At 41.1% G+C, this 23,585-nt stretch overlaps 2 protein-coding genes across 8 annotated transcripts; both read right to left on the minus strand.

Annotated features, from left to right (window-relative positions):
• Positions 1-1,108: 1,108 nt before the first annotated feature.
• On the minus strand, positions 1,109-23,474 carry TMEM50B (transmembrane protein 50B). 5 transcript variants are annotated; one of them, XM_065066766.1, is made up of 7 exons: positions 23,410-23,474; positions 8,207-8,382; positions 7,472-7,584; positions 6,372-6,439; positions 5,279-5,371; positions 5,017-5,074; positions 1,109-2,633 (listed from the first exon to the last, which is right to left on the minus strand). In XM_065066766.1, exons 2-7 carry the CDS (start codon positions 8,303-8,305, stop codon positions 2,588-2,590), a joined length of 477 nt encoding a protein of 158 aa, XP_064922838.1. In that variant the 5' UTR covers positions 8,306-8,382; positions 23,410-23,474; the 3' UTR covers positions 1,109-2,587. The 5 variants fall into 5 exon arrangements, with proteins under 5 accessions (XP_064922838.1, XP_064922819.1, XP_005511437.1 ...); XM_065066747.1 differs by having other exon boundaries at positions 23,291-23,427; XM_005511380.3 differs by lacking the exon at positions 23,410-23,474 and adding an exon at positions 15,365-15,580.
• Positions 20,083-23,544, minus strand: DNAJC28 (DnaJ heat shock protein family (Hsp40) member C28). Of its 3 annotated transcripts, none has more exons than XM_065066703.1 (2): positions 23,410-23,544; positions 20,083-21,468 (listed from the first exon to the last, which is right to left on the minus strand). In XM_065066703.1, exon 2 carries the CDS (start codon positions 21,413-21,415, stop codon positions 20,297-20,299), a length of 1,119 nt encoding a protein of 372 aa, XP_064922775.1. In that variant the 5' UTR covers positions 21,416-21,468; positions 23,410-23,544; the 3' UTR covers positions 20,083-20,296. The 3 variants fall into 3 exon arrangements, with proteins under 3 accessions (XP_064922775.1, XP_064922770.1, XP_005511436.1); XM_065066698.1 differs by having other exon boundaries at positions 23,291-23,505; XM_005511379.3 differs by lacking the exon at positions 23,410-23,544 and adding an exon at positions 22,878-23,024.
• Positions 23,545-23,585: the final 41 nt, after the last annotated feature.

The raw sequence follows: 23,585 nt of genomic DNA on the forward strand, positions 1-23,585 counted from the left end.
CAAGTTACTTAGGAAATGAATGAAACTGGTCACTGTCAGAACTGTGGGTTACCTGAGGTAATGCTGTTCCACCCCTTCCAGGAAAGATCAAGACTAGCATGAAAAATCTCTAACATTTTTTCCAAAACTTCATGAGATTATTTCCTCATAGGACACTTGTAATTAGGCAACATGCCAAAACAATGTAGTTATCAGAAGACTTAGTCATACTTCAAGTCTGGTAAGAATTTTCAAGTCAGCTACATAATACTTGCTTTAGGTTCACCCACGTTCTTTTTATATATTGTGCTGTTAACAAATGTGGAACCACATGCTCTCTAAAGGAACAAGCTAAATGCATAACAGAGGACATCAATAAGAGGGCAATAGAACATCTCCTGTGATCATTTAGCAATGCAGCATACAACTGGGTGAGAAAGCCCTACGCTCAACTTCTGTTACAGAGAGTAGTTACTATGCATTTCTTACAGGTACACAAATAGGCCAAAGTTATAAACCTTTTAGTAGGAGTAACTCGAGGTTTATCTTCACAACTGCCAACTGTAGTGAGCCAAGGCGTTACCTAAAATCCAGGTTGGCCTGTGCTTCAGCTACCTGTAGTGTAAAAGTGGACCTCAGGATATTTTGAATGATGTGTACATGGTTCTTACACTGAAACATGGTTCAACATCTGTTGTCAGTGTAGGATACTAGAAAAGACACATCCTCTGAGCTGTCTCTTCTCTTAGCAGCTGTATAGAGAGCATGATCACTCCCCTGCTCTCAAACCCAAGGGATGGGCAAGAAATACTTGGAAGTTCTGGTAGAAAATGCAGGTAACTTGCCCTGTTCTTAAGAAAACGGTTTTTTAACCGGGCACTTGCATTAAAGTGGGCAGGAAGAGATCTTCCAGAGTCAAACACAGCTCATGCTGCTCAAATGTCACATGCAAGACACAAGTGCAAGAGTAGCTCTCACTTAGTAAAAAAAAAACGGTTCCAAGCAAGAAACTGACAGTCCCAAAAACAAAACCTTGATTTTACTTAATAGCTGGTATAAGACTTGCTTAAAGGTCACTACTATGGGAGCTAAGGAGTACTACTGTACAATTACCTTGTGAAGTTCACTATTTTGAGAATAAGATAAAGTTTATTGCAGTTTTCTGAAATTACAACCCAACAGACAAGTTCTGTACAAAGCTATGATTAACACCAGTGAATATAGTGTAACTCACTGCAGGATGGTGAAATCAGGACAAAGTTAGTCTAGCCAGTAGCACAATTTCAGCTGCAGTATTCGCTTCATATTCTGTCCACTGGAGAGATTCCCACAAGGGAGCAATTAAATGACTAACAGTATGCAGTGACCACGCACAGCACTTACATTCTGAAGTTTAATACCATTTGGTCAGCAATCTCAATACATGGGAAAGTTATAAAAGCTTTTAGACACAAGGTAGATTCAAAAGCTTTAAAAACCGCATAGAACTCCTAGGAGAAGGAAGTCACCAACAGTAAGATCAATACACAAGACCAGCCTAAAACTGTAAAACATCATTATTCTCCCTTTCTGTATATCCCAGCTAGAAGAAACTGGATTTCGGTAATGGAAGCATTCCCATAAAGTGCCCATGAAATTTAGGAAATAAATACATTTTAACTGGGGCAAACAGCAGTCCCAAAACCGGCAATAATTTCAAAGAAAGACTGTTAGCAATAAATATATCTGCTATATCCCCACCAGAAATGCTTGTCTTTTAGATAGAAAAGGTCATAGGCAGCAGGATAACTGTTTATCAGCAAAAAGCTTCCCCTGAAGAAAATTGAGTCTGACTGGGTTCAATTGTTTTGGTTTTTTTTAATTCTAACATCAGTAAATACTTGGAGTACTAATTGGTATCTATCACACTAAAGCTATCAAACTAATTCCATGGACTGTGGTGCTACCAAATGTCATTTGTGCTATAGCAATCAGAATTCAAGAACAATTTTGCCATGCAGAACCTGCTTAATACAGGGCCTTGTTTAAAAACTCATAACCTTTTACAAAAAAATAGCTACTTTATATTCTTCTGAACAGTTATACAAAAATGTTAAAATCAGCTCTTACCTAAGCATACAATAGAATTTACCCTCATTAAATACAGGCTTAGCTGGGTCACATCCATGCACTGACAGCTCTCAGGTAAATGGGCAGCCCTTGCTGTCAGCCCTGGCAAAACTGGCTCTAGCTCAGCTACGCATAAAAGCAGCAACCCCTTTTACAGGGTATGGGGGCTTTATCCTGCTTGTTCACCAACAGTTCCACTGAGGTCTCTGACACATGTGGAGGTTTGGAAGATCAAGTCTTAGGAGTTGATGGAAACCCACGTATTTGGAGAAATAAACCTGAAGATTTCAGAAAGACAGGCTGACATTCCCTTTTTAAGATATATACAGTCATATGTACATATTCACAAATCTGTCCTGTGAAAAGAGGGAGCTTATTACAGAAACAGTAATTTGTCTCTGCTCATACAATTTGAAAGCAAAAACAAATAAATGTAAATATATCCAGATACACAGTATGACATAGCAACCATGGAATAGACAATGCTGTATGTGATGTCTCATCCCCATAACTCTTCTGTTCTTCCAAACTTGTAGATCAGAGTACTAAAGGGGAAAAAAAATAAATCAGACCATACATAAGGTAGAAAAGGTGATTTTAATTATATCCTTATAATTTAATACAATCTGTACTGACAATCAACATCCCCCCAGTAACTGTAATTCTTACTCAAGTCAGTATCTACTTTTTGTACTCATATTTAACTTTCTATGCATTGCTAAAACTACAATATCCAGCTGAAGCAACCGCTCAAATAAAAAAATAGCCAGTCTCACAGTACAAGCAGCTGCCCTTCTGAAAGAAAAAAACCCTGGTATTTAAGACATTCTAGGATCAATCCACAGAGTTACAGAGCAGCAAGTCTCACCTGGGCACCTGGCAACCAGCTGAACATAACGCATCATCCTAGCAATCTTAGCAATTACATTCTTATGAGCTAATCAGAAAGAAGATCCTGTGGTGGACAAGTATTTTTTGTATAGGTGGTAAAGAAGGGCACAGTCATAATAAATCATAAGAGAATGAAGAGGGAGGGAAATGAGAAATATTGACACCGAGAACAACAATAACAAGCTAGACACCTGGGTGATTGAGAAGAGAAGAGAAGAGAAGAGAAGAGAAGAGAAGAGAAGAGAAGAGAAGAGAAGAGAAGAGAAGAGAAGAGAAGAGAAGAGAAGAGAAGAGAAGAGAAGAGAAGAGAAGAGAAGAGAAGAGAAGAGAAGAGAAGAGAAGAGAAGAGAAGAGAAGAGAAGAGAAGAGAAGAGAAGAGAAGAGAAGAGAAGAGAAGAGAACGAATACAGCACGTTAAACCAAGTAAAAAAAGTGATGGAGTCACAACCAGGGCTGAAGCACAAACTCTGAAGGAGACACACGGTTCAGGGAATAGAGACATTATGGAACAACACCAATGGAAGAGAATCTGATTCAAACAGAACAAAAGTTTTCTATAAGGACATTGAGGAGTGCTAAGGAAAAGAGTCTACGGCGATAGATGGATTTCTCAAATGCTTCTGCCTAAAGTGTGCAGTGGGCTAAAACACAAAGATACAGATACTTTTTAAAATAACAAGGCTAGAATTGATCTCATAATTCATACCTATAAAACAAATTTTAGACGACAAAAGAAAACAAATAAACCTAAAATTTATCTACAAACAGAATACAAAAGAAACTAAGGAATGGCACTTTCAGAAAAAAAAAAGCAGCTTCAGAAAAAAGTTCATCAAACTGCTGAAATAAGACTAAAAATTTCAGGCATGGTTAAACTATTCTCAGATGTCTGCCTGCATCAGTATCCCATTTCAATCATCTGCAAGGCTACAGAAGAGATTTAGGAACTGCTATTTTCTGCAAGAACACGGCTGATTTTCCAGTCAAGTAAGCACAGTGAAGCCTGCCGATCTAGCTGGCTGCAAAGTACTTGATATGGTACTAGAAGGCAAATTGTTAGCACAGTAATTTAAGTGGGCAAGAACTTGCAAAACAGGAGGTTATGTGAACTTTTTCAGTGAGCTTACTTACACTATTTAATACTTCCATTGTCTTTTATCAATAAAATTCATGAATTGCAGTACGCGTTATAGATATAAAAAGACTTACAGATATGGATAGTTTCTAAATGTCATATGATACACTTAATTTATTTTATTTTGCTGAATATCATTAAGTGTAACATTACAAAACACACCATCAGGCTCTTCGGGAAAAAAAAAGTCAGTCTTGATAACTGAGTGCTCATCCAGTCAAAACAAATCCAGGTGTATCAATTATCAGATAATCGAGCCATTGGTGTGAAATAGTCAGGAAAAGGACAACAGGATCTCCCACCAGCTGCTGTAAGGATATATGCCAAGGTATGTGTAGTACAGAGATGAAGGCATTCTTGCCATTTTCCAAAGACACTGACAATATCTCATCCAGAATAATGTCCGTATCCTTGGTTATCCACATTCCAGAGCTGTAAATTCAGTGAGACCAGAAAGGGCTAGACTAACAGGAACATGAGGGGAATAAGGAGCCTCTCACGGGCTGAGAATGGGCAAATAAAACACAGTTTCTAAGCACTGGAGCAAAGGGAGTAGAAAAAAGTAGCAGAGTGAAAAAAAAATGTAGTTGTTTAGCAAAAGTGTGATCAGTTTATGCATTGAACACTAACACATCATTTGTCTGTACAATGTCACTTTACTCAGTAGCCCAAGAGGTCCCTTTGGCTTACATGCCACCCTCCTCAAGTAAAGGTTAGGGTGGGTAATAAATTGAAATATGGAGGGTCCTGCATTGAGATGAGTGAATTATACTTTGTGGAAGATCCAAGCCTGGAGTCAGCCCCCAGCTTTCAGAACTTATTTTCCAGGAGCATCGATGTGCATGGAAGCAGGTAAGTCAGACACCCTTTTGGAAGAAGAGAAATTTGCCCAGACAACTTACCTGAAAAATATCAATGCATTTTGGAAAAACACTGCTAATCCAGGGTAAACGTTAGTGTCTGCAAAGTAAGTAACAAAGGAAATATTAAGTTCTTTTTATCAGAAGGTAAATTTAAAAAGCAATTTATAGTATTATTCCCTGGCTACAAAACTAGACGGTATGGCTCTGACAAGAACAGACCACACACTTTCATTCTTCTGGATTTTCTGCCTTTTGGCTGACAGCAACAGTACTTTCTAGATACGAAAATAAATTAACTTACTCTGTGTAACATATGCTCCAAAAAGAATCCACATTGAAGCAATAAGTGAACCAAACATCAACATAAAGCCAATGAAGAGCCAGACACGAGCACCTGCAGGAAATATTGAGACCTCTGAGAATGATGTAGACTATTATCCATACAGACAGATGATCCAAGCTACTGCTCTATTATTATACGATATGCTATTTTACTGAAGGCACAAAGGCAAAGGGTTAAAACTCTGTGGCAAAGGCAAGATAAACCAAAATTTGTATTCTCTAGTATAATACAGAGTAGCTGAATTCCTCATATTTTAGTGAGCAGAAACAATTTCCCCTCACCTGTAGGGAATGCCTGTAACACTACTCAATACAACTTGGACCGATGATGAGATACTTTGCCCAAGCTACAGTGTTGCTGTGGTAAAGATGCCATTCTATTAGGGTACGTATAATAGATACTTCCTGTGTTGACTTCAGAAAGATATTTTCAGGTGGGCAATATTTACCATAGCTAGACATTACCTACTGAAAAAGGAAGATGATGCCATTGAAAACAATCAACCTCACTCATGGCAAAGAAAAAATATTTCTGTGCAAAGATTCTCTTGAGCTGATTTATGACACAAACACACACACAAACCCCAACATATGCTAGTTAAAAAAAACCCAAAAACTTAGTAAATCCTACCAGATTTCTAGTGAGGTGTTCTACAAATCACATGAAAACAGATGCTGGGATCCGCATGGGAAACAGTAAGGAAATTATGAATGAAAGCACAGAGAGGACAGCAGGGCCGCAGACATCACACAGTAGGTGACATACAGAGGAAAAAGGATGTTAAAATAAGACTTCGTTAAGGAATGTCTGTTCCATGGCCTACCCAAGGCCAAAGTTTATTTCTCTCAGTAGCTGTACAGGATTTGCAGGGGAAAGTTTAGGTATTCAAGATACACAGAAGTCAATTTTTTCAAGTTCACTTTTTTAAACAAAGATATTACTTACTTCCAACTGTTATTTTGTGGTTTCTTCAAACCACCAGTTTGAAGAAACTTAACACCACCTAAATAATCAGTCTTTCAACTCAACATGATTTTTAGAATTAATTTACCTGTTCTTCCTAAGCATCCATCACTGTAGCTGTCTCCTCTCACCTGTGCATTTGATACAGCATTTATCCTAGGAACAAAAGAGTGTATACACTTCAGATTATTAGAAAATCAATTTGAAGTTAAAAGTAAAAAGCTAGCTTTTTTAAGATGCAACAAATTCTGGGAAAACTATTTGGCATTCTGTACAGTCACATATTATTACATGTCACTTAATGGAATGATTCCAGCTGAGTTTCAAGCCAACCCCAAATTTGTTCTTAAGTTTTTACTTAAATTTTTACATTAACAGACCTGTAAGACGAAAAAAATGCCCTTGTCAGCGACTGAAATATTCCTGCTCATTTTCTGGCTGTTTAAGTTTTTAAAATATCTAAAGGCACTTCACAGGAATAACAACAGCCAATAACACAGTGCTCTCATGGTTATGATACAAGTTGTCTTCCTTCGCAACAAAACCCACAAATATTCAAGTAAGAGACACCCTGTAAGGATGGACAATACCATTTCTTAAAATGAGTTACACTGCTGAGGAAAAGAACCCAGAAACTTTCAGATACTAAGTGTTAAGAAAGTCTTGCGTAACCAAACGCATCTTTTTCTCTTCACTGATATTGTACGGTTCAATAAAAGCTATTATTTCTCCTTCAAGCTTGCCACGTTTACATCTTTATAACAATAGCTGTAATACTACTACCTTATTTTAAAACGGAGGAAAATGCAATGAAGTGTTTTATATTGCGATAAGCAACTAGGCAGCATTACATGAATTTTGATCTAAGAATCGAAACACTTATTATAGAAAGCCAATTGCATAAAGGAAGATCTGCTTCTTATATTCAGTCAAAGTGTACATGAAACACAATTTACCCTAAACAGATGGGGGGGACAGACAGAACAGTGAATGAACAGACTAGGATCAGACACAAAGTTCACAGCTAGAAGAAAAAAGACCTTTACATTACCATGCAGAGAAGTACAAGATTATTTGTAAGTAATTTATAACCAAGTGATTCAAAGTTTTATCATATACCACATTGTCTAGTAACAACCATGTTTAACAGCTCATATTTATTTTATAAATCCCTTTATATACACTTACATGAAAAAAGCTAGTGTTGAAAACACCCCACAGGTGTGGAACGCGTGGTTCATTTGTTCTGGCTTGGGGTAAACTACAGCAGCATCTATCATTATCCACCAACCTGTGAAAAACTACAAATAAAACAGACCGGTATTATGAGGCTGGAAGGGTATAGAGACAGGCAGACAAAACACAGCAGATGTTCATGCATACCATTGGTTTAATTGTCTTTTAACAAGTACAAACTACTCTAGAAAGGTATTATCTTTAAGTCAGCTTTAAGTTGCATATCTGTTTGATATGCAAGCTCCGCATAAACCTTAACGTTGACGTTTTCAGAAGAGCATTTGGGAATCAATCACATTTTCTATTCAAATTAGATACCAGTGTATGGGTTAATTCCCTGTACAGGTTTAAGAACAAGAATCCAGATTCTAAATGTATTCAAGACATGAACCGTAGTATAACATAGGTGTTGTAATGCAACTAATCATGCTAAAAATCCACTAGGAATTTCAATCTGTTTAAAAGATGAGATAGCAGAACTGATACATCATTACTAAATTAAATGCAATGCTATGTGACCTGTAAAAAAGCTGCCTAACAATTATATTTTTAAAAAGTATAAAGAAATATACTGGATTAAGGTGCACCTAAGGAGTGAACCTTCACAACATATGAAACAAAACTATAACTTTGTTGTACTTCCAAATTTTTCAACATACTTATGACTCACATCCTTTCAAAACTTACCAATACACCTGCAACTATTGAAGCGATGGCATTTCTTCGTTCACTCCAGTCAATACATTCACATTCCGGCCACCGGAAGTTGTCTAGGAATCCTGCCATTTCTTCAAAGATTAGATTGCCCTTCTTATTTTGTACTTATACATGAATTCTTCCATTAACAACTGTGTCCTGAATACCTGAAACACAGCCAAAGATTCATTTAATACAAAGTAGTAAAAACTTGAGATGCTCGACAACCATCACAAGCAATCTTTCCAGTGTGTGGTGTTTTGGTTTGGCTGTTGTGGTTTGTTTTTTGCTTTGTTTTTGAACAGAATTAGGTATTCCATATACTCTGTGGATTCTATATTGAGCTACATTCAAACCACCTACCTTCCAAACAGAATTACAAAATAAAATCATCACATGAACCCAAAACTTATGCACTACATATAAATTATTGTATCTGAAACAGAAAAGAAATTAAATAGAATGTATTGTTTATTCAAAGGTACAAAACACAAAAATAAAAGAAAAGAAGCAGGAGCGAAAAAGCAAATCTTTCAACTTCAGTTTCATCTTCAAAACATAACCCTCTCTCTGGAATTAGCAGTTAAAAATAGTAAGATACATACAACAGGGCTCCACATGCATATCAGAACTTGGTCTTTGAGTCAGGCCAAGGAACCTTGCGTAAGATACACATATTTCCAGTCTCCAAATGAGATAATATAATGCCTTTCTAACATAGGGAGAAAAGGAATCAAGACAGTGAATCAACTAATACCAAGAGTAAAGAATGTCCTAATCCACAGAGAGAGGATCACACAAAACTTTAAATATAGGAAGAAGAAAGCAAAGTTAATTAGTGTTACAAAGTGACTACTAAAACAACACAGTTCTCAAACAATTTGGTAAGACAGTAGCTATAGAAGTTCTGGACAAGTATCTATTCTCACACTGTAAGACGATTAGCATCTACAGTTTGAACATGAGAAGATTTATAGTTTTTCTATTTAGCAGTGACTCACAGCCACTTTTAATACCATTCTATTTTCTTTGAATATTGTCAACTTCTGTATTTTCCCAACCTGACATAATTTCCAGACAGTTCTTAAAGGCTAATGACAAATGTTCTTTATGGTTATGTTACAGAACAGACTGATGTAGAATATTTTCCTAGTTAATAATGTTAATTAGAAGTCTACATTAAGTGAAAGAAAAATAAATAAATAGTTTACCCACACTACAAAGACAGGCCACCTCCTATCAGTAAGATAAAAAAGTTTGTCCTCCCAAATCTAGTTTCAGAAATCCATACTTATGACACTGCCTTAAAAGACTAAAATCAATCACTCAATTCCAAAAGTATTTTTCTTTTGTACAGTATTTGGGCTCAGAGTTATTTTCCTAGAGCACACTTTTACTTAGCAATTTTCAGATCCCTATTGTTTCTACAACTTCTACACAAGACTGCCACACTCACTGTGCTATTACAGATTTACGACTGCTCTTATAGCCCTTCCTTCTTTTCCACTCTTAAAATGTCTCCATCTGTACTTCATTTGTTCCTCTTCAAGTCCTGAATGCGTCTTCCTCATCCAGCAGCCACCCTTCCTTTCCCCTCCCAGCTCCTCGCCCACACACACTGGAACACAGCTCACAGTTCCCACTGCTCTCGTTACTACAGACTACATGGTTCTCACCCTGAAAAGCAAATAGACAAACATGCTATTTCTTCTCTCCACTGAACACAACAGTGGTTATATCAAATCTACCAAATTTATTACCTTGCTTGTAAATACACTCTCAGTCATTTTCAGAATGACTGAAGCTGTACTCCTTCGAAGCTAAACTTTCCTTTGGAATATTTTCCCACAATCGGCCATTTAAATAGAATAAACATATATAAATAAAATCACCTCCTTCAAATATAATGTAAAGTTCTGTTACAATTCAGAAACCAAGTCAAGAAAAGCCACTGAATAAAATCATTTCAGATATGTCAACAACAACAGAAATTATTTTTCACCCTCTACCTGGATGCCATCCAGAGATACCTTGACAGGACAGAGAAATGCACTGACTGAAACCTCATTAAGTACAACAAGGGGAATTGCCCAGTCTTGCACCTGGGGAGGAACAACCCTGTGCTGGAGGCTGTCCAGCTGGAAAGCAGCTTGACAGAAAAGGACCTGGTGCTCCTGGTGGACACCATGCTGAACATGAGCCAGTGATGCACCCTTGTAGCAAAGAAGGCTACTGGTGTCCTGGGCTGCATTAGGCAAAGTATTGCCAGCAGGTGAGGGAGGTGATCCTGCCCCTCTGCTCAGCACTGCTGAGGCCACAGCAGGAGTGCTGTGTCAGTTCTGGGCTCCCCAGTACAAAAGAGACATGGACACACTAGAGAGAGCCCAACAAAGGGCTGTGAAGATGATGAAAGGATTATCTCCTATGAGGAAAGTCTGGGAGAGCTGGGACTCTTCAGCCTCGAGAAAGCTCAGGCAGATCTCATCAAGATACATAGATACCTAAAGAGAGGGAACAGAGAGGACAGAGACAGGCTCTTCTCAGTGGTGCCCAGTGACAGGACCAGAGGCAACAGGCACCAATAGGAACACAGGAGGCTCCACCTGAACATCAGGAAACATTTTCTCATGGTGAGGATGACCAAGCACAGGCACAAGTTGCTCAGAGAGGTTGTAGAGTCTCCATCCTTGGAGATATTCAAAAGCCATCTGGGCAACTGGCTCTGGGTGGCCCTGCTTGAGCAGGGGATTTGGACCAGATGCCCTCCAGAGGTGCCTTCCAACCTCAACACTTCTGTGGTTCTTAAGGAACAGCCTGTTAAAATTCTTGGATGACTTAATGATAGAAATCTTCTTACTGCTACAAAAATGCTCTCGTTTAAAAGGCTGAAAGGAAAAAAATCATTGCCTTCTATGATTTTAAGGGGATATAGTTAGTTTTTCCAGCTAATATAATTAAGCGCACTTCCAATCCAAAACCTAGCATTTATCCTAGTAAAAGCCTTTCAACTTTGCAAAGTCAGTAATGATAAATGTTATGGATACCATACATTACACAAAACCCGGTCATAATTATGAAGCATTTTTTTAAACATCAGGTGACAAAATAGAGGCATTTTGCTAATTTCAAAAATCTGAGGCAAAAATCTCTCTAAAAACTCAATTTTATTGGATATCAAATGGAGTTTTCACAACTGCATTAGTGACAAAGAAGTAAAGCTAGGGAGACCAGAAAAAGTTGATTATTTTTTTTTAATATCTTCCAAGATACAGGGCAAACTTCTGCCAAAGCATATTATTTCAACAAAAACTCTGTTTTTGGTGGTTGATACTGGTTCACAAACCTGAACTTTGCTTTAACCTTATCTTTGTGCTCAGGAGAGAAACATCCTATATAACGTGAATAGGTAAGATAAACACTATCTGCTGGCAGTCTTTCTGCAACAAAGACTCTGACAACACAATTCCCGCATTTCACTGAAATGACAAACAAGGAGAAACAAGGTGCGGGGAATTTGCAACAGAACACAGACACAAGAAGTGCAGCATTATTTCTACATGTGTCTAATGCCAGAAAGTTGCTTTGCTTCACAAAGAAAGCTTAGTGCTAGAGCAGGCATGCAGTAAAAGGAAACAGAGGTACTAATACTGCTGCCCTTTTTTTTTTTAAGATTATCTAAACATTAACCGATCCCATTCAGAATTCTGCAAAGGAGTCTTTCAGAGGTATTTCAAGAGACCCCCACTTAACAGTAAAAATAATTAAACATTTCTCTCATAAACTATGTAGCTTCATATGTGTACAGCCTTCGCAGATACATGACTAAAAAGCAGTGGTACACCATTTCTTCCAGCACTACTGAATGCATCTACACTCTATGACCAACCTGTGGATATTCCTGTCTTTGCGAAGACAATACCATCTCTGATCAAATGCACACCCAACTGAGCACAACCACATGTAGAGAGCAAAACAAATAAGGGGTGTGGAGTTTTCACAAAAAAAGGACAGCAGGAAACAGACTGCAGCATGCCAGAACAATTAATCCAGCCTAAAGTCCCATTAACTGCTTTCCCGTGCTCTCATTTAAAAGGGAAGCATAGTGCCTATCGGACTTGCTGGAAGGACTGACAGTACAGACCCAACCCCAATGCTAAAGGCTGGCCACCCTCTGACACGCTGTTAAATGTACACTTAGCTATTATACAATACTGGTTTAAATATGCTAGAGGGAAGGGGTGCCCTGACACCCTAGAGGGAAAGGACACCATCCAAAGGGACCTTGACAGGCTTGAGGAGTAGGCCCACACAAACCTCATGAAGTTCAACACAGCCAAGTGCAAGGTCCTGCACCTGGGCTGGGGCAACCCTCAGTATGAATACAGAGGAAGATGAATGGATTTGGAACAGCCCTGTGGAAAAAAAGACATGAGCCGGCATGAGCCCAGAAAGCAAATAATATCCTGAGCTGCATAACAAGCAGGTTGAGGGAGGCGATTCTGCTGCTCTGCCCACCTGCAGTACTGTGTCCAGCTCTGGGGTCCCCAGCACAAGACAGACATGGAGCTATTAGAGTGGGTCAAGAGGAGAGGGCCACAAAAACAGAGGTGTCCCATTTGGGAAGGCTGCAACACCTCTCCTACAAGACAGGCTGAGAGAGTTGGGGTTGTTCAGTCTGGACAAAAGGCGGCTCGGGGGAGACCTCATTGCAGCCTTTCAATATATATAAGGGGATTATAAGAAAGATGGGAGATAGACTTTTTACCAAAGCCTGTTGTGACAGAACAAGAGGCAATTGTTTGTAACTGGAAAAGGGGAGATTTAGATTAGATATTAGGAAGAAATTCTTCACTATAATGGTGGCGAGACACTGGACAGGCTGCCCAGAGAAGCTGTGGATGTCCCATCCCTGGAAGTGTCTAAGGCCAGGCTGGATGGGGCTCTGAGCAACCTGGTCTAGTGGAAGGCGTCCCTGCTCATGGCAGAGGAGTTGGACTAGATGATCTTTAAGGTCTCTTCTGACCTAAACCATTCTGTGCTTCTATCTTAAAGCTCCATATGTATGCAGTTCTCAAAACCCCTAGCAAAGAAGGAAGAAAATAATAAGCTATATTTCAACTGTGAAAGACCACTGACATTGTGAAGCTGAGTCTTCAACAGGACCATAAGAGCTAGGCTAAGTTTTTTCCTCATAAGCATTAAGTACGCACACACAAGTTTTAGTCCAAATGTATCCTACTACACAGATGGAAAGCTCTGATGAAGGCAGATGCTTTTAGCTGACTTTCTTAGCTAAATAAAGGTACAAAACTCACTCTCTTGGTTTAAACTTTTACAGTCACATACTTCACAGCAACGCAACAGGTAAAACCCCTTGCACTAGCTGTCCTTCATTGCCCTTCCTACAATCTGTCTCCTCCCCTTTTCCAAGGGCAGACAGACTCTCCCACTGCTCTCAGGAAACATTTCTCACTCATGTCCAGTAAACTGAAACACAAGAACACTTACAAGAACAAACTGGTGACTGAGGAACTAACAAGGGCACTTACACTCACTGTAAAAATACTTGGTAGATGCTAGCACGTCAGTTAAAACAACCAGTATATTACTCAGACAAATGAAGTGAAATGAAAACACAAGAAAGAATCCGAGTTCAAAATTTTCATCTGAACGTCAGCGTCTCTCAAAATGAATAAACTTCATTTGAACAAAATATTAAAGCAGATGCTCAAAAATACAAAAATCCTGCACAAAATAAAAGCTGCACAAGGGCCCTAGCAGTACACAGTCAAGTTAAAAACAATGGACCTTTCTATCTCCAAGGAAGAAAGCAAAAGATAGGAGGAAGAGAAGAAATTTCAAGCCAAGAAGAAAATCCTATTTTCCTCAAAGATGACAGCACCTTCCACAAGCAACCAATAAGAATATGCTTTAAGACACATACTTTCCCCATGTGCAAATACTATGAAAAGGTATTTGGCAGAGTCACTGTAATGAGCTTCTGTGAACATTTCTATGAAGTCCACTACAATTTTTAAAGGGGGGGGGTCTTGCGACCACTCATTGCACTAATAACATGCAGTTTCACTTTCAGTTTCCCATACACCATAGCACAATGCTATAGTGTCTAGTTTTTCAGTATTATAGAAAGACAGGAGGAGAAAAGAAAGGAACTTCTAAATGAACTATACAAAAATAAGGCTGTGTGGCAAAATTATTAAACACGTAATCACCTTAAACAAATCTGCATGATGCTCAGCCCCAGAGTAATCTGACTGCTGTCTATGGCAAGTACTCTTTAACAGCGCTACTAAAGTTTGAAGACTTCAGAGAGGCAGAAAAAATAATCGATTCTGGAATTATCCACAGGCTTATTTTAGCTCATAGGAGTATACCATGTGCATCAATATTTACTTAATGAGCTCCAGCCATGACAGGGCAATATAAGGCAGAATCCCAAGCTGCAATCAAAGTCCAGACAGTAATTGTTACACTGAAGGCAGTGCTACTTATAAAAATGAAGTAATTTTTTAAAAAAATCCGTCTATGGATTTCAAACTTTCTGCTCAGTACCACCGCCTCCTTTCCCAGATGCAGACAATGACCATGTGAGCAAGACCTGACTATGGCCTTGCGGCGGGGGGACCGGACCCCGCTGCCCCCTGGCCCCTCCAGCACCCAGAGCCCGGCCTGGGGCTTCCCATGCCTGAGGCCGCGCTGCGGCAGAAGGTCACGGCCTCTGCGTGAGGGGGACACCCCTCGCCCCAAGCCCGAGGCGCGCAGAGCCCCTTCGCGCTGCCCCCGGCCAGCACCGAGGGGTACGCGGGAGGGAGCCCTGAGCAACGGGTCCGGGACCGACGGAGCCGCCCGGAGCTCCGAGTGCAAGTCGGGGGAAGGAAGCCGCTGCTGCCCGCGGCGGAGGCGGCAGCGGGGGGTCCGTCGCGGCCCAGCGAGGCGGCTCTGGGCACCGGGGCGCGCGACGGCCGTTGGCCGGAGGAGGCGAGGGGGCGCGCGCTGCCGCCAGACACAGGTGCCCCGGCTCCTCTCCCGCCAACGAGCCCCCCGCCCCGCCTCCTCCCGTCCCCACCCCCGCCCCCACCCCCTACCCCGCCGCCAGCGGAGCGGCAGGAAAACAACGCCCGCACGTACCCCCCAGTCCTGGGCGACACTCTTCCGCCTGCAGGGGTGAGGGGGCAGAGACCCGCGAGCGACGCGGCCGCCCGCCAATGGCAAGCTAGCGCTGCGCGTCACCGGAGGCTGGGTGAGGACAGGGCGCCACGATTGGGCGACGCGGCACCCACGCTAGCGAGTGGAACTACAGACGGCAGGAGAGGCCGGCGCAATCCCCGCCCCTTTTCTTGCTGTGTGGGGGAGGGGGCTGTCCGGCGGGGCGGGGCCTGCTCGCCCCGCCCCCCTTGCCCCTACCAAAGCCTGCGGACCTGGGTGCCGCATCAGACCCGCCAGTCACCTCGCAAACCGCGTATGATTCATGTCGCCGTACACTGTCCCACGAGTGTAGTGCAATGCATCAACCTTAACGCTTTTCAAGTAGCTCCCCTATCAGAATACGCACACTCCATGACAAAATGCAGCCACACCTTAGCCCTGTGCCCGATTTAATAAACACAAACAGAATTAACAATTAATTCTGTGTTCTTCACGGTCCAGGAAGAAGCATCTGAATTATTTATTTCTGGCTTCACCACATTTCCCAGCTGGCTTCAACAGTCTAAAGTGGTAATTGACCCACCTGTACACCACCCTCATTAGCAGCCAGGTGATGTCACAATCCCATTTCCTGAAAGCCCTAAGTGAACAGAGGCTGGGGCTGGGCCAGCAGGGAACCCTGCCCAGCATTAAGGGTTCAGGTTGGACATGAGGAAAAGGTTCTTCCCCCAGAGGGTGGTGGAGCACTGGAACAGGCTCCCCAGGGAGGTGTCACAGCCCCAAGCCTGACAGTGTTCAAGAAGAGACTGGACAATGCCCTCAGACACATGGTGTGAACTGTGGGGTTGTCATACGCAGGGACAGGAGTTGGACTCGATGATCCTTGTGAGTCCCTTCCAACTCAGGACATTCTATGACTACTCACCCCAGGATCCTTCCATACCTGCCTTGGCCAGGGAGAGCTGAGAGTGTTCCTACACATTTGGATTGCACAATAGACATGAATAGACATCTGCTTGCAACTTGGCTTTGAATGTGCCCAAATCATACCAACTGACCACAAATTTTTGACTCTCAGTGAATTTCCTTCATGCTTCCCACGCACAGGATTTAGTTCTCATTTTCTGGCCTATTCCTTGCCAAAGTATTGGAAAGGAAGCCATACCAGCACTTTAAGAAAGAATCATCTTCTCATAAAATACAGACTGTTGCCTACTACAAAAGATTTGATGTAAAAATTTGAGAGATACTAAAGGAAAATGTTCAATTGAATTAAGTATTTAAGTTAGGAGAGGGATTGGTCTTGAAAAGCCATGCTCTGTTAAGATAAAAAAAGTGCAGAATCAACCCAAAAAGTGGGAAGTAGAAATTTATACCAAAAAAAAAAGAGGAAGGCATTTCAAGGATATTGCTCAAGAACAATCAAGAGCAGTACAGGGCACTAAGTAGGGAGAGGAGCACTGTGAGAAAGGCCTATAAATACACAAACAAATGGCAACAGAATATTCAGTTACTCCTCAAAAGACAGCTAAGCTGTGGACCCATGAAATCCCACTCGAAGTTAAAAGTTGTACTCGGACCCCTCTACTGATCATCTCCCTTCCTTTTTTCCTTCAGTTGCATGCGCTTGCTGTGTTCCACAGGTCTGGAGCAAAGCCACAGTCTTCCTTTGAAGAAGTTATCTCTTTTCCTGGCCCAGAGAAGACACTACCCACTGCAGAGATTATTAGTATCAACAGTTGTCTCCTACTCGTGATGCTCAGCATGGTCCCATGAATAAAAATTTTTTAACAAAACTCTTGCCTTGCTCTTCCTTAGATCATAGCCTTTTTCTTTTTTTATTTCACACATGCCTACTCTCCAACCTTTATTCCAGTGAATACATGTGCCACCACCTCCTCACTCTCATCCAGAAGCATCACATGCTGTTTGCTTTGCCCCTAATCTTCTCTCTCCTTTCCAGACCTTTCCCATGACCCCTCCCACCCCCACGCATGCACACACACACACATTTCTGTTTTCTTAACAGCCAATCTCAGCTGTAGGCAGGTAAACTGTATGGTTGCCACATTCAGGGAAACAGAGCTGGTATGGAAACAACATCAAGGAAGACAACACACATCCCCTTCTCCCCCATAGTGGCAGTTTCTCCCTCTCACAATAAAGATTTGCCACTCATCTGTCTCTTACAGCTTGCCCTGCTTTTGCTTCTCAAGACTTTTACTCGTTTTCTTCAAAGCCTTCTCTGTAACTCCATGTGCACCCTAAGAGCCATTATTTCTCTGGAACAGAAAGATATTCAGCAGGCCTCAACATTTACAGTGTATATAGAAACTCTTCAGTTTACAGGACAGCCTGAGAACCTTATTTCAGAGAGTCTACAGCTGTGTGTCTTCTCCTTTTACTGGAAAGCACCAACAGGTGTAAGTGCACAGCTTCCTAATGGTGCTTCAAAGAGCCATCAGATTGTCAGGAAAGAAACAGATTCCTCACCCTGAGAAAAACTGATACCTCAATTAATATATCCTAATAATAAACAGAAATACTACATTATCTTTGTATTAAGATGTCAGCTAGATAAGCCTTTGAAGCCACACACTGTTATGGTAATTAGACCAATACATAGGGAGTTCTGGGAACAACCAACATGTATTTGTACCCGGAACCAGCAATTATTTCATTCTTTTGAGGTCAGTAATAGGTCAGTAATAAGACAAGAGTTATCAAATTCAAATTAACAATCTGCTCTCAGATAGAAAAATTACTTCTGAAGGCCATTCTTTCCTGGGTTTTTGGTACTACTTGTTCCAGAAGTACTGACTAAATACTGCTTCTAATATTTTGTGAGCTCAGAGCAACAAAAAATACACCAGTCCTGCAAAAATATGCTCCTCCACACACCTGGGGAAAACAAACATTTAAATTACTTTTTTTCATCATAATTGCTGTAAATGTTGAAGAAGTGGATTTTTGTGCCTGGCAATTTTTCATTACAAAAGTATAAGGCTGATTTAAAGTGCTGAGAGTCAGGTCACATCTACTCCATTTAAAACCAAGTCATTTTAAAAGGAACATAAAAATCACTCGGTATGCTGACTCATCTATTATGGCAGCTTAAATATTTAAACTGCTGATATTTATCTTTGTTGTGAGCCAAAGTGGATTCCATCAAAGCTGGATTTATTGCAATCTGGTTTCTATTTACTCTTGTGCAATGAATTCAATTTGCAATTAGCTCTTTTTAAATCTGTCACTGGATTTGTTTGAACAGCAATTCATATCCAATTCCTGTAGACCATAAGAATCAAAAACTGATCTTTTTAAGAGTACTATGTCAAAGGACTTCCATAAAAGTATGTTCTAATTTACAGTTCTTATTAAATCAAGAATGCACAGATAAATTATTGAATAAGCATTCATGCATTGCTAAAATGAGTGAAGAGCATGACCTAGGGGCAACAGATCAGTCTGCACACAATGCTATTCTTTTTACTTCTGCCACCTTAATTCCTACCTTAATGTCAAATGAAGCTGAGATTAGCCCTGTTTTCTAAGACACAACAAACATATTGTCATTATTACTTCAGTGTTTTAACACAAAGGCTTGAAGGAACTGTGATATTTACCATTAAATACATTATATTCAATTAGATTACTAGATTATATAATAACTTCTGACAAACAATACTTTATTTATATTTGTCAGTAGAATGGATTAATTGATGTTCAACCTGCATGTTAAGACATCATCTTTACAAGCAAGAGGAGAAAGACCAAAAGGAATGAGTGCAGTGTTATCTGCCCAAAAGTAAACACATTAACCCAGACTCTGCTTGTGCTGGGACATCTACAAAAGGATGGTTGTGATCATCCTCCTGCTTTCATTTCTGAAACTCTGGGAGTGGAAATTCCCACTCCCTGGCATGCCACAGCCTAAGGGACACCTTTCCACAGACTGGCAGGGGACAGCACAACTCCTGCACAGGTGGAGACAATGTCAGTCTGAGTCAAAGGGGCATGAGTGAGGTAAGGGGCCCACACAGATACTAATATACCCAGCGACATCTTTTCAAAGGCTAAGATCTCCAGGAAAACCAGATTGCCTGGGGAGCCAACAAGTTACCAAAGGCAAATAAATCTTTGGCATAATGGAGATTTTCCCACCCTTCAAGCCATTGCCCAGAAACTTTAATAGTACTGCAATTTCACAGGAAGTTCTTTGATGCCAATATTCAAAAATATTCAAACAGTGCAATAACTTCTGAAAATTAAGATTCCCTTCTACTCTTGCCCCCCAAAGAAGGTGTGACTAGGGTACAGTTTTGGCCAGTCTTCCTTATTTGCTTGAATGCTTCCCAAGACCTCCTTCTGTGTTAAAAGGCAGATACAAAACCAGACTTTTGCAGAATATACAGTCTGAGTCCAGACATCCAGAACTCTCTCTTCATTCCCATTTAAATTAAATCTGAAAAGATGAATATACTCTTGAAAAATACATGAAACCTGTCAACAATTTATGAGCTGTAAGCATTTAAATAAGAAAGGATAAAGGTCAAACTAACAAGGCACAGCAAGATCTCTAACTCCACTTCTTCCTTAAGGTGTTTTGTAAGGCCTCAGTTTTAGTCTGTTATCTCTTCAAAAGGTGAATGATTATACTCTATGCTAAAGCGAAGCATTAATGTTAAACAGAAGTAAAATGAGCTGCAAGAGTATGACTGAATTTATTTGTTCCTTAACAATATTCACAAATCGAGAACTTGCGAAGGCAAAAGACAAACCAATTCCTTTAACTGGAGTAATGGTGGACAGCTGGATTTTAGATTTTCAGTGTACCTGAAATTTCTCTAGTGCTACAAGTTTCATCAATAAAGTGCATTCAAAACTTGACAAGACAGATGAATTAGTATTATCTTATTTCACAGGAAGGTTTAACCACTTAAATAGAGAAGACTTCCATCCAAACCTTTTAACATTTTCCTCTTCATTTTCCTTTGTGTCTGAATTAGAAGCCTCTCTGTTTTCCATCAACGCTTCATAAGTCTCTTGTGCTCGAACAATTTCTTTGTCTGCACTGAAGTGCACCATTTGTCTGCTCAGAATAGGGACAACTAAATTGAAGCTGTCAATTCTTTTGTTTAATTTCCTGATATCTTCTATAAATTGCTCACAAATACCATTCCATTGCTTTTGCGTATATGGTGTCATTGGCCTTCCAAGCTTACTTCTAGATGCCACAATACTCTTCCTTAACCGCTCAATAGTTTCCCGTATTTCTTTCTGCATCAGGATCCACTCTGGCTGGTATCCGTTGTCTATCAGAATCCTGTTCAAGTTGTGAGTCATGGGGTCAATATGTGGACAGTCGGAAAACTTCTGCAAAGGTTTCCCTTTGCCACTGAGGTTGTCAAAGTCTCCTTTTGCCATCGATTCCTGGATGAGGTCCTCAACCAACCGTTCAACTGCCTGAGTTATTTTCACCTTTTTGCTCTGCTTCACATCTTTGGCTTTCATTAGATCAGTGGCAGCATACTGGCTTTCAAGTCTCTGCTTCCGGTATTCCAACACTTGTTCAGTAGCACGGTCTACTCGAAACTGCATGTATTGCTTTTCTCTTTGGCTTGGTGTTCCAAAACCAACACCTTCAAAGCTCAAGTAGTGTCTATGCTGTGGTGCTTTTGGTTTGAACTGGTCTTCCTCCTCCTCATTATTCTCTTTTGATTTCTTTTTGGTTGCCACATCACTGAGCACAACTCTATATGCTTCTTCTACTTTCATAAATGCTTCTGAATCAGCTGTGGCAGAGCTGCTGTCTGGATGGTATTTTTTGGCAAGACTTCGATAGGAGTTTCTGATATCATCAAGAGAACACCCTTCCTCAAGCTCAAGAATTTTGTAAGAGTCCTTGATGTTGCTTTTAGGTTTGTAACCCGACAACATTCTGTTGCCACAAACATAGGGAAACACCTTAAGCTTTCTTGGAATCATTGCTTGACGTACCATTAAATGATGTGCTGTGTTGTTAGTCAGCATGACAAAAAGCCACTTTGTATTTCTTCAGATGCAGCTACATTATAAATAATGACCTATAAACACATTTTTACAAAAATTGTATTAAATATGATTTTTAAAACAACTTGTATGATTTAAGTCTTTAACTTGTTATATTATTTAAAGAAATCCCTACAAAATTTCACACAATCACAGAATGATTCAGAACAGTATACAATGTTCTTCCCTTTTACAGACTAATATTGAAATCTGTATTTCTTATCAATTACTATTGAGGTAGTAGTATTACAATGGAAATGAAAGTTAATTTACAGGCTAGTTTTCTCCTGGTATACTAAGAGTAGCACAGGTTTGCTCAGCACTGTGGAATTCCCAAAAGGCCACAGCTTTATCACCTTTCCGCAAACTCAGTGCAACATAAACTGGAAATATACTTTACACTGAACGGCAACCCTGCTGAAACAATCTTTCCCTTTTCCTCTATACACCTACATTCAGCCATCAACTGAATTTTCTATTTACATACACCAATGCCTCAAGATCTACTGCCTGATACATTCTTGAAGAATTATAGTACCCTTTTGGTATTTCAGAGCAACAACTGAAACAGCATTCAATTATAGATTCATTTAGATTAACTCTTGTAACCCAGCGGGGCTCTCACATCCTAGTGGCAAGTCTCCTTCATTTGTGCCAGGTAATGTCATAAATCTGGAACTCAGAATGAATCAATAGCAGACAAAATCTCACTCTGTCAGGAAAAACAGTGCTTCTGAATTATTTTGGGAAAGAGCAAAAGGAACATGTTTAGCAAATGACAATATCAGTAAGTCTTCACATAAAATCAAAAGTAGAAAATTATCATATAAACTGCACACATAATTTGCACACTGGCTAACTTCTATTTATTAATGAAAATCCCAGGACACCTGCACACATGGTGCTGAAGAGTCTCCTTTCATAGATCCATCAGTAATCCAACATATGATCCAACATATCTTTTGCTGACTTCCTCTCCAAACTAGGTTAAATCAAGTTTAAGGAATAAACATTGTTTATATGTTCTGCATATAGCAAACTGGCCTCCTGCACTAAACTACCTGAAAAGAGATGGGAAAGGTGATGCACTTGAGACTGGATCAATCCTGAATGTTTTCAGTTGATTTTGATGCAGGTAATATATTAAGTCATCAGCTTGCAGTTAATATAATGGACCTCATTAATATGTTGGGGGTTTTGTTTGTTTGTTTTCATTTATGATATAGATTAGTGATTTATTTCCTCTAGGTGGTTGGCAAAGATAACAATTTAGTTCCATATGGCCATAAAAATACGCACAATTACTACTTTCATGGAAATATCAATTAACGCAATCTTGAAATTCAACATGCTGATCAGAACCAGGCTTTCTCCTAACTCTGTGGCCTTGATTGCGATGTATTTGTGCTCAAAAACTATACAAAACAGCACAGATAGCACTCACCCAGGGTGCCGGCTGGGGGGATTTTTATTCCCCCGCCGTCCGAATTCGACTCTCCCCTCTGGGGCGAGGGAAAGGGGGACAGGACCGAGCCCCCCGCGTAAGGCCGCTGCCGGCGGCAGAGTCCCGCCCCCTCCGCCACCGAGCCTGGCGCACGAGCCTTCCCCACAACCGGCGCCCCAACCGCCGCACCAGAACGGCCGCCCCCCAACCGCCGCCTCGCGTGAGCTGTGGGCACAAGGACGCGCTCGGGCTCCGGAAAGGGGCCAGCGCCCTAAGGAGACGCGACACAAGGGGGCTGAAGAAAGCAGCGACGGGCAGGCGAGGACCTGGGCACCCCTCCCTTCCCCAGGCTGTTATGTGGGGCGGGGGAGGCTACCCGCAGCGCCCCCACTGCCCGTCATTCCCCGCCTCACCTGGTCCCCGCCGCCGCCCGCCCTTCCCCCTCCTGCACAGCAACGCACAGCCCGAGGGGGGGCGCGGCGAGCGCCAGCAATAGAGGAGGTGAAGGAAGAGGAGGGGCGGCTGCTTTTACCCTTCGCTCAAGGACGTCTCCGAACGGCAGGAAGAGCGCCCGAGGGGCCGGCCACACCCCCTCCCCGCCCGCCCGCCAGCGGAGGGAGCCCGAGACCTGCCGCAGCCGCGCGCTGCCCCTGACGTGACTAGGCGGCGCGTGAACAGGCTGCGGGAGGCGCGGAGGTTATGTCGGGA

The sequence above is a fragment of the Columba livia genome, chromosome 1, assembly GCF_036013475.1.
Source record: "Columba livia isolate bColLiv1 breed racing homer chromosome 1, bColLiv1.pat.W.v2, whole genome shotgun sequence".
In the NCBI taxonomy this organism is placed as follows: Eukaryota; Metazoa; Chordata; class Aves; order Columbiformes; family Columbidae; genus Columba; species Columba livia.